We start from the raw sequence: 11,354 nt of genomic DNA, 5'->3' as shown, positions 1-11,354 counted from the left end.
AAAGGACCTCTTACTCCTGAACCAACTCAGAAACAACCCCTGGTTCTAAGCAAGAGTATAGGTGTGCACGCAGTTAGGTCAGGAGGAAATTTACCGCCTCACAGACACTGTAATGTTTTCACCACTGAGCCATATCCACAGCTCTTTGTTGTTTTAAGACTGTAGCTCAAGGTGACCCCCAACTCCCAGCAATCCTGGCTCTGTCTCCTAACTGCTATGGCCACTGACTGCCACTGTGCCTGGCCAGCCTGTGATAACATCCTCCTACCTCCACCAATTGCTGGATTACAGGAATGTCCCCTGGTGGTTTACTTTTGCTGCTTTTGTTTACTTCCAATCCACCTGCCTGCCCAACTGCTGGAATTAAGGACATGTACCACCAAGTATACACAAAAACATACACATTTTTTCCTTTTTTTTTTTAGTTTCATTCTGTAGCCCCTGCTAGCCTAGAATTCATTGTATACATCAGTCTGGCCTTGAACTCACAGATCTGCCCTCCTCTACCTCTGCCACCTGAATGCTGAGATTAAGGGAAACTTTTCAAAGCAAAAATTTTAAAACATGTTCTAATGTTTTAATATGCTTAGTGTGGTTTTAACTTCTGTCCTACAGCCCTCCAAAGCCACTTAACTGGGCAGTCTGCACTGAGTGAATTCTCGCGCAGCCCGAAGGAGAGGCTTTCCACTCCAGCGTTTAGCACACCCATCCGTGATCAGTGTGCTGAGCCAGTCTGGGTCGGGTGGGAACCCAGGAACTTACAGACTTCAGCCTCTTCCCTCAGACCCTGCGGTGACTCACCCTCCCTCAGCCACTAAGGAAACTGTTTTTCCCTCTTAGTTAAGGCCTTGGGCTGTCAGTAATGGGAAGCTCTAAACTCCAAACATGGCTGACCTGCGGGGGGAGGGGAGCATTGCTCCTCAGACTCCGGGCAGGAGCCTCACTCAAAGGAAACTTTTCCAATCCTGTCACCAGAAACACAGAATATTCGGAGAGTGGGGGGCTAGAAAAGGGGAAATCATTTGAAATGTAAATAAATTATATCGAATAAAAAAAATTAAAAAAAAAAAAAAAAAGAAAAAAAAGAAACACAGAATAATGCCCATTTCCAGTTCAGTACTTTCCCAAGATTTCAAACACCTCCCCACCAACACACACACACACACACACACACACAAAATGCATAAATAAAATTCACAGAAACAGTCAACCCTGTTGGCTTCTGGCTCTGCCCTGCGCCCACCAAACCTCCTGATTCAGCAGTTCAAACAAGCAAGACTAGAAACCCACTGAGATCTCAGGGCCTGACCTCTGTCCGACAGGACTGGAGGGCACTGTTTGCTTGGGAGACAAACATGGGGAGGGAACTTGCATGAGGTCATAGACCTTCTGAGAAGCCAACGTGCCCCGTGGTTACTTAACTAGGTTTAAAAAAAACCCTCCATTTTAGCAATTCTAGCAAAAGTGTTGTTTATTTGGTAAAATGACTGTAAAATGAGGTCAGATACGCTGGTAAAATTAACCTTTGATCAGATTGCTTCATTCCCTCCTAATGCAGTTCCCCAAACAACAATTTATCATGTTGGTAAAAATTAGCTTCTCGGTTTTCTGTTAGTTCTGAGGACATTCCCTACTTCCTTAAAACTACCATAAATGGTGTAGATGAAACCACTAAAAAAAGAACAGGAAACTGCCACCCTCTGATGTAGGTTCTGAGTTAGCTTGGCAACGGCTTTCTTCTTCCATAAAAACAAGATTAATGGTGATGTTTTGTAATTCATATGGTTTTTAGTCTTTCATTCTGAGGTACCAGGGCTGGAGCCCAGGACTCTAGACAAGTACTCTACCACGGGCCTAAATCCCAGGCTCTTTTTATTTTTTACTCTTTTTGTTTTTGTTTGGTTTTTTCGAGACAGGGTTTCTCTGTGTAGCCCTGGCTGTCCTGGAACTCACTCTCTAGACCAGGCTGGCCTAGAACTCAGAAATCCACCTGCCTCTGCCTCCCAGAGTGCTGGGATTAAAGGTGTGTGCCACCACCGCCCAGCTTGTTTTTGTTTTTTAAAAAAGGGTCTCATTCTGTAGCACAGGCTAGCCTTAATGTAGCTCAGGATGAATCTGAACTGACAATTCCTCTGCCTAGCATTCCTGGTAACTTAACTGGCATTGTGGGTGTTTATTAGCACATTACCACACTCAGATTCATTTTACTCCTCTGTGTGTGTGGGGGAGGGGGGTCAAGGGGTTGGGGAGAAACTGGCTGGGGATTGAATCCAGGGTTTTTAGCATGGTTGGTGTTATACCAGTGAAATACATCTTCAGTTATTTTTGAGATAGGGTCTTATTAATTGCTTAGGCAGGCCTTGAATGGACTTTAGCTCAGTCTGACCTTGGGCTTTTGATCCTTTTAGCTTTCTGAGTATCAGGTATCTCAGGCCCGGTTCTAACATTCTCAAAAGCACTGTATTTTATTTTTAATTAGGACCTTATTGTCAGTTGTGGTTGTGCAGAATTTTAATCCCAGGATTCAGGAGGCAGAGGCAAGCAACTCTGATTTCGAGGCCAGCCTGGTCTACAGAACAAGTAACAGGACAGCCGGGGCTACACAGAAAAACACTGTCTTGAAAAAAATAAACAAAACAAAACAGATTTTTTTTTTTTTCAAGACAGGGTTTCTCTATGTAGACCTGGCTGTCCTGGTTCTTGTTCTGTAGACCAAACTGGCCTTGAACTCAGAAATCTGCCTGCCTCTGTTCCCCAAGTGGGGGGATTAAAGGCACGTGCCACCACTGCTCGGCTATACAGATCTATTTTTTATACGTATGAGAGAGATTTTTCTTTTTTTGTTTCCCTTTCCTTTTTTATGTGTATGAATGTTTTGCCTGCATGTACGAGCATGCCTGGTGTCTGTGGAGGTCAGAAGATGATTCTGGATCCCTTGGAAGTGTAGATGCACACCTGTGAGTTTTCATATGAGTGGCGGTGGGAATCAAATCCAGGACATCCTCACAAACAAGTGCTCTTAACTGCTGAGCCACCAGGCCAGCTCCTCTCCCTCAGAGAACTTTGATACAAGAAACTGTCAGGGTTGGCCTCCCAGATACAGTGCGGAATTGTCTCCAGGTAGATTGGTTTCCTATTTGCTTACTTGTATACTTTTCTTTTGTTGAGAATGGATCTCCTGTGACTGGACAGACCTCCATCTTACTGTGTACCTTTAACTCCTGACCCTCCTGCCCCCAGTTCATCAATCGTGATATTACCGGCTACATTGTCTATCCTTTCTTTCATCTTGTTACATTTTGTTCATCTGCTACAGTGTGTGAAGGTGAGAGGGCAAGCAGGTCTCTCTCTCCACCTTGTGGGCTCCAGGGATCAGTCTCAGGTCCCTGGATTTGCAGCAGGCACCTTAAATGTACTCTCCCTCTGTGTGTGTGTGTGTGTGTGTGTGTGTGTAGGTCAGAGGGCAACTCTCTTTGACCCTCCCTTTTTATTTTATGAATCCCCAGGATGGGTCAATGGGTCAGTCAGGTCACCAAGCTTGGCAGCAGATGAGCCACCATGTTTTTTTTTCCTTTTTCTTTTCCTTTTCTTTTTCCTTTTCCTTTTTCAAGGTCTTACAAAGAAGTTCCTGGTCTGGAATTTGAGATTCCACCCCCCCCCCCAGCCCAGCTTCAACTTCCCTAGAGTGAGTGGGTTCATGAACTGACGGGTAGCACTCTCAGCTTCAAGGCTGTTTTAAGTACTCCTTTAATTCTTCCTAACATCTCTGCTATCCCTTTAACACAGATGTCCCACAGAGACTAATTATGTCAATTAGCTAAAAAACAAAACATAAAAGGTCTTCTCAAATGACCTACCTTACCTTCACTGGACAGTTCCCCTCCACCCCGCCAGCCAGCGCTAATCTGTTTCTTCCCCTTAAAGCTACACTAATTGGTTCCTAATGGTGTCCAGGGTGCATCTCTAGGCTGTAAAACACCCTCAGGCATTTGTCCTTTGTCCCAAACCTTCAATGACTGCCGGCCCTTAAATGACCGCCCACTGCTTCCTCTCTAGCAGTGGGGTCTCCGTAACGCTAAGCACAGTCAGCGCTCAGTCCTTTGGCCTAAGCCTCGTTTTGACCATGAATTGCATATTCCAGAACATTCCCTCATTCCTTCAGACTTATGCTTCTTCCTTCCAACGTTTCTTCGGTACTATACTCAAATGCTGCTTAAGTCAAAGTCTTCTTTTTTACATTGCCTGGCAGGCCTACAGCCTTGGGGAACACTCTTTAAAGATTTTCTCCCACGGCTTCCCACTGGTGTGGTTTACGAAAGGATGAAACACCTTTTGTTGTTGTTGTTTTGTTTTGTTTTTGAGATAGGGTTTCTCTGTATAGCCCTGGCCGTCCTGGAACTTACTCTGTATACCAGGCTGACCTTGAACTCAGAAATTTGCCTGCCTCTGCTTCCCAAGTGGTAGGATTAAGGGCGTGCGCCACCACTGCCCAGCAGCTGTTGTTATTTTAATTTTTTTTTCCTTTTTAAGATTTGCTTTTCTTGTGTGTGTGTGTGTCTGCCACCTCTGTTTGGTGTCTATGGAGGCCAAAAGAGGGCATGAGACTCTCTTGAGCTGTAGTTAGATGTAGTTGTGAGATGTCTGACCTGGGTGCTGGGACAGCAAAAGTGTTCTTTACCCTGAGCCATCTTTCCATTCCTGTTTTGAGACAAGGTCTAATCAGCAGTCCAGGAGAACAGGCCACAAGAACATGGGGCCTGAGGAGTTCTCTTTCTCTGGAAAACTCCACTGAGGTAAAATGGGATACTTGACTATACCATAGGGAACACTTTCAAAACAACTCAGAGTAAAGCAAAGTTAATGAATTTACTAAGGGTTCACAAAGAGGGGCTGAAGAGATGGCTTCTGGTTAACAGTATAGTGTTCTTGCAGAGGACTCAAGGGTGGCTCTCTGCACCCCTATCAGGCAGCTCAGTCACCTGTTTTAGGGGAGTCATTCTCAACCTGTGGGCCACAGGCATCACATATCAGACATCCTGTGTATCAGGTGTTTACAACTTGTGACAGTAGCAAAATTACACTTGTGAAATAGCAACAAAATAATTTGGTAGTGGGTTACTACAACATGAGAAAATGTATTAAAGGCTCCCAGCATCAGGAAGGTTGAGAACCACTGCTCTAGGGCTTACAATGCCCTCTGGCCTGAGGGTACCTGCATATGGGTGGTACACATACATTTATGCAGGGCGCACACACATACACATAAAATAAATGTATCTTTAAAAAAAAGATCTGAACTATAATACATTGTAGGAAGGTGAGGGAACTGGGGGTTGGCTTGCTTGTTTTTAGTTTTTTGAAGGACAGCTAGGAAACCAAGGTTGCTTCTTGCTTTCCAATCCCCGAAGAAACTGTCTGTCTTGCCTTACTGTTAAGAGAAGGGTTTTCCTGAAAAGCAAAGACTCACCAATTGCCTGGGCATCTCCATAGATGGATTTTTCCTACAACATGCGCAATCTTCTTCTTCGTTGTCATCATCTTCTTCTTCTTCTACTTCTTCTTCTTCTACTTCTCCTCCTCCTCCTCTTCCTTTTCCCCTCCTCCTCCTTTTCCCCTCCTTCTCCTTTTCCCCTCCTCCTCCTTTTCCCCTCCTCCTCCCGTCCCCCTCCCCCCTCCTCCTCTTCCCCCCTCCTCCTCCAAGATAGGGTTTCTTGTAGCCTTGGTTGTCCTAGAATTCTCTCTGTAGACCAGGCTGGCCTCGAATTTAGAGATCTGCCTACTTCTGCCTCCTGGGTGCTGGATTAAAAGCGTGCACCATCACCGCCGGGCAGAACACGGGATCATTGTTCCAGGAAAAAAATTAAAATGCCCGGACCTCATTCCTATCTCTGTCGGCTTCGGTGGTTGCTATTCCCTCCTTGATCTGGAGGGCTGACAAGATACAAAGTTCTTTAAGACAACTTTGTTTTTTGAGTCTATTTATGACTTTATTATTATTATTTTTTTTTAGGTGTGGTTATGTATGCCTTCTACCCCAGCACTCTGGAATAAAGGGCAAATGGGTCTGAGTTCGGGACTAGCCTAGATTACATAAGCAGCTCCAGGACAGCCCGTTAGAAGAAACTGTCTCAAACAAACAACAAATTTCACTATTGTGTGCCTGTTTGCCCTACGCGTGCCACAGTGTCTGTGTCGGGAACAAAGGACAACTTTAAAGAGTCAATTTTCTTCTTCCACTTTTACACAGTTTCTGGGGATCAAACCCAGTTGTCACCCAGGGAGCTATCTCGCCGGCCCTTGGTTGAGACAACTGTTAATAGCTGGACCACACCGGACGGTCCAGATCTCAATGTGTCTGTGTGCACCTGGCTACAGGGGCTGCAGAGGCAGTAAATTCAATCTCGCATTTAGGCAGTCTTGCTGAAAGTGGAATGGAACCCAGTGGAAACAAGAAAAGCAAGCTTGCAGGCTCTTCTTGCACGAATTAAGCATCCGGATAACCTCACAGGCTAGGATGGAGCGAGTGCATTAGGGGTCGAGGGACGGCGAGATGTCGGACCTCTCCAGATCACAGGAGCAGCTTAGACGAGGGCGAACGCGGCCGCCGCCTCTGGGCCTCCAGCCCTCTTCCGTCCGCTTCAGCTCCGGGGACAGCGCGTGGGGGCGGGGAGAAGGGGCGGAAGCCGACGGCGGTGCCGGGCGCGCGCACGTGCGTGGTTACGTGCGTGCGTGGGCGCGGCCCACAGCACGCCGTGCGCTAGGCGGATGTCCGGGCCGGCTGGGCCGGGGCGGCGGACGAGATGGCGGAAGGCCGGGACAGCGGTGAGCGACCGGATGTGGAGACCCAGAAGACGGAGCTCGGGGCCTTGATGGGGACCACGCTCCAACGTGGGGCGCAGTGGTGAGCGTCCGCCCTGCCCTCCCACCGCGCAGAGCGTCAGGCCGGCTCGCTGGCCCTCAGGCCGGATCTCTTTCCTCAGTTTTAGGCAGAGGCGGGCCGGGGGCGGTGCCTGGAGTCTCTGAAAGAGTGGCTTGACAGCGGCCGCTGATGAAAGAAACCCCCGATCAGCTGGGGGACGGCGCTGACAGGTCTGGGGTTTGTCCTGGTCCTTGCGGATTCACAAGAGTCTTGGGCCGGCGGGGACAAGGGGTGTAGACTATAGAAAAGGGAGAGTGCTCGGGTCGGCGGGAGTGGGAAGGTGGAAAAGCACTTGACCACCGAAGACTTGATGAAGCGCTTGATGGTGACCTTGGTGGGGGGAGTGTCCACACCTTACAGACCTCCGTTCCTTAACAATTAAAACCTGGGTAGCAATTTGTGGCTAATGACGCTCAGGAGGGTGAGAGAGGATCCGAAGTAGATACTTTGTAACTCGTAAACTACGGGACAGAATTCAAGGCCAGAAACTGAATAAATGTCTAAGAACCCAGTTGTCAGATGGTCTGGAACAATTGTAGCAGTAGTTAGATCGAAGAGTGGGAGGGGAGGGGAGGCTTGAATCCTGGAGCAAAATAGAAGATCCGAAAGTTACAAGATGTTGCCAGGCATGGCAGCATATGCTTTTACTATTTTGCAAGAGCAGAGACTGGAGGATTGTTGTAGTTTCAGGGCTGATCTCATACAGTGAACATGACTCCTCCAAAGGAAAAAAGTTCCAGGTTTATTAGAGCAGATTCCAATGTGAGGCGTCTCAATAGATTGTTAACTAGAAGAGATAGTACTTCCCAGTGGTGGAGAAATGCCTGGGTGGTGCTGTTGTGTAGGAGTAAGATACTAGGGTAGGTTTCTCATTGATTATGACCAATGTGAGGACTGAAAACGAGAATAGAAATAATGTGTTTGGGGGTGCGGTTTAGGTATAGTTTTATGGTGTTTAAGTTGAGGCAGTGAAAGGGCAGACAAATAGAGAGAGGTACTTTAGAAATTATTCTGCAAAGGGATGACACATAAAGAATATTCAGTTTGGTGAGGATGTGCGTGCCTATAGCCTTCGCCTGGGGAGGGGTATTACTGCCAAGGCTCAGGGCGAGCTCGAGTGACAGAGTAAAAGCCTTGTCTCAAAAATAAGTGGTGGGTAATACAATTAATAACTTAGTAAACATAATTTTATTTCTAGAAAGAATCCATTTTAAACGAAGAGAGTGCTCAGCAGCTAAGAACTTAGTTTGTTCTGGCAAAGCTTGAGTTTAACTCAAGCACTCATGCTGGGTGTCTCTCAGCCGTCTATAACTCAACTCCTCTGACCTCCATGGCACTTTGGAACCATGCTCAAACTCATGTGCATAACCAAAGCATAATTAAAAATAAAAACCAAACCCAGGAGTGGTGGCGCACATCATTAGTGCCAGTGCCTGGAGGCAGAGGCAGGTGGATCTCTAAGTTTGAAGCCAGCCCGGTTAGTCTACACACAGGCCAGCCAGAGAAACCATGTCTTGAAAAACCAAAATAAATAAAATCCTAACTAGGTGTAGTGTCATACAACTTTAATGCCAGCATCTGGGAGGCATACACTGGTGGAGCTCTGTGAGTTCAAGACTGTGCTGGTGCCACATGCTGAGAACCCCCCAATCTCAAAAGTTAATTAAGTTTTAAAATTCTTTCAATAATCTTTTATGGTTTTTTTTGGGGGGGGGGTTGGAGTTTTTGTTTGTTTGTTTGTTTGTTTTGTTTTGTTTTCCGAGACTTGGTAGACCCTTCTGCATCTGCCTCCTGTGTGCTGGGATTATGGATAAGTGATAGCACAGCGGCTCCATGTTTGTGTGTGTGTGTGTGTGTGTATGTATGTGTGTATGGCACACCCTATGAATGCAGGTGCCTGTGCAGCACTGAAGAGGGTGCTGCATTTCCTGGAGCTAGAGTTGTGCATACCATAAATGGGTGCTGGGAATCAAACTTGAGTCCTTTAGAAGAGCACCAAACTCTTTTAACTTCTGAATTAGCTTTCCAGTCCCTTGTTTATTTTTTTTCAGGCAGGGTCTTATTAGGTAACCTTGGCTGGTCTGGAATTCCCTATGTGGACTAAGCTGGACTGGAACTCAGAGAGAGCCACGAGTGTCTGTGCTTCCTGGGTGCGGGTGCTGGGTTCTACAGGCGTGTGCCAGCATGTGTAGCTTTGTTTTGTTGTTTACAGATAGGGTCTCTTGTAGCCCCAGCTGACCGCAAACTTACTGTGCAGTGGAGACTGACCTTTTGTCTGGACCTCCCAGATGCTATGGGTCACCACAAGCTTCCTTTACTTATTCTCTTACCAGTCATTTCTCTTAGTGAATACCTGGCCTAGATTAGGCCCTCTCTGCCTGTGTATCTGACTTCTGTTCTTGATGTTAAGAGTATGATTTTAGTGGGACAGTGGTGGTAATGCACACTTCTAGTCTCAGCACTCGGGAGGCAGAGGAAGGCTGATCTCTGAGTTTGAGGTTAGCCTGATCTACAGAGTGAATTCTAGGACAGCCAGGGCTACACAGAGAAACCCTATCTTGAAAAGGTCCCCTCCCACCGACCAAAGATGTGATTTTTTTTTTAAGCGAGAATTGCATATTACCTTGGTGAGAAGACCATATGAAGCTTAAGGTAGATGTCTAGAGAAAACAATTAAAGGAGAGCTACAAAACACAAAGCTTTGGCTTTTAAAAAATGTATTTGTGCCGGGCGGTGGTGGCGCACGCCTGTAATCCCAGCACTTGGGAGGCAGAGGCAGGCGGATTTCTGAGTTCAAGGCTAGCCTGGTCTACAGAGCGAGTTCCAGGACAGCCAGGGCTACACAGAGAAACCCTGTCTCAAAAAACCAAAAAAAAAAAAAAAAAAAAAAATGTATTTGTCCAGCTGTATCTTATATGAAACTGTGGTTCCCCCCTAGGTATCTTATTGACAGCCGGTGGTTCAAGCAGTGGAAGAAGTATGTGGGCTTCGATAGCTGGGACATGTACAATGTCGGGGAGCGCAATCTGTTTCCTGGGCCGATCGACAATTCTGGACTCTTCTCAGGTGGAGTATCCTCGGTTCTCTAGCTACAGTTCTCATGGGCCAGTCAGAGGTTGTGTGTTTCTGCCATGGTCATCGTGACCATGTGACTTCCATAATGTGACGACATACAGGTGCTCGTTTACCCATGTAGTAAAGGTCTTTGCAGATTATTAGGGAGAAGTCAAGTAGCTATTCTGCCGTAAATAACTATTCTAGCAGAAGCATTCTCTTTGTGTTACTGTTCTGTGGCTGTGAAGAGACACCAGGACCAAGGCAGCACTTAGCTGGGGGCTTGCTTAGTTTCAGTGAGTTAGTTCAGGATCGTGGTGGAGGGAGTATGGCCCAGGCAGGTGAGAAATAGCTGAGAGGTTTACATCCTGATCAATAGGAAGAGAGAAAGAGACAGACAGACAGACGGAGACAGACTGGGCTAGGTGAGGGCTTTTGAAACCTTAAGACCACCCTTCAGTGACACACCGCCTTATCCTTCCCAGACCCATTGGGGCTCAAAGAGTCAAACATAGGAGCTGATTTGCCCCGCCCTCACTTGAACTGCCACATTTTGTAGCATGCTAATGTTTTTTTCATTTTTTATTTTCACTGTATATGTGTATGATATATGTGTGTCAGTGAGACACTGTGTGTATGTTAAAGGCCAGAGTACAGCTTTATGCAGTTGGTTCTCAGAAGACATCTTACCTGTCTACTTTGTACCATATTGCCTTTATTTTTATTTATTTATTTATTTATTTGGTTTTTTCCGAGATGGAGTTTCTCTGTGTAGCCCTGGCTGTCCTGGAACTCACTCTGTAGACCAGGCTGGCCTCGAACTCAGAAATCCGCCTGCCTCTGCCTCCCAGAGTGCTTGGATTAAAGGCGTGCACCACCACGCCCAGCTACTTTTTTTTTTTAAAGATTTATTTATTGTTATATGTAAGCACACTGTAGCTGTCTTCAAACACACCAGAAGAGGGCATCAGATCTCATTATGGATGGTTGTGAGCCACCATGTGGTTGCTGGAATTTGAACTCAGGACCTTCGGAAGAGCAGTCGGTGCTCTTAACCACTGAGCCATCCATCTCTCCAGCCTATTTTTTTTTTAAAGATTATCTATTTATTTATTTTATATATGTGAGTACACTGTCACACAGTCACACCAGAAGAGGGCATTAGATTCTGTTACAGATGGTTGTGAGCCACCATGTGGGTGTTGGGATTTGAACTCAGGACCTCTGGAAGAGCAATCAGTGCTCTTAACCTCTGAGCCATGTCTCCAGTCCTACTTTTTTTTAGTTGTGTGTATGCATGTGTATCTGTAGATGAGCTGTGCGTGTGAGCGAGTTCCTGAGGATCCAGAAGGGAATTTTGGAACCCTTGGAATCACAGCAG

General features: G+C 46.4%; 1 protein-coding gene across 3 annotated transcripts in view; it reads left to right on the top strand.

Moving 5' to 3' along the window:
* The first annotated feature begins 6,732 nt into the window (after positions 1 to 6,732).
* The window catches only part of Usp4 (ubiquitin specific peptidase 4), a 45,909-nt gene continuing 41,287 nt past the window's right edge, over positions 6,733 to 11,354 (top strand). For 2 of the 3 annotated variants that reach the window (XM_052187276.1, XM_052187273.1), the window contains exons 1-2: positions 6,733 to 6,901; positions 9,858 to 9,985. In XM_052187276.1, the coding sequence (XP_052043236.1) occupies positions 6,801 to 6,901; positions 9,858 to 9,985 (229 nt within the window). In that variant the 5' untranslated portion in view covers positions 6,733 to 6,800. Of the gene's footprint in view, positions 6,902 to 6,995; positions 7,090 to 9,857; positions 9,986 to 11,354 lie in introns of those variants that run through there. The other variant, XM_052187275.1, reaches the window with a different exon arrangement.

This window comes from Apodemus sylvaticus, chromosome 7 (genome assembly GCF_947179515.1).
Source record: "Apodemus sylvaticus chromosome 7, mApoSyl1.1, whole genome shotgun sequence".
Lineage (NCBI taxonomy): Eukaryota > Metazoa > Chordata > Mammalia > Rodentia > Muridae > Apodemus > Apodemus sylvaticus.
Note: the sequence above shows the minus strand (reverse complement) of the source record. Positions and strands in the feature narration are given on the sequence as shown.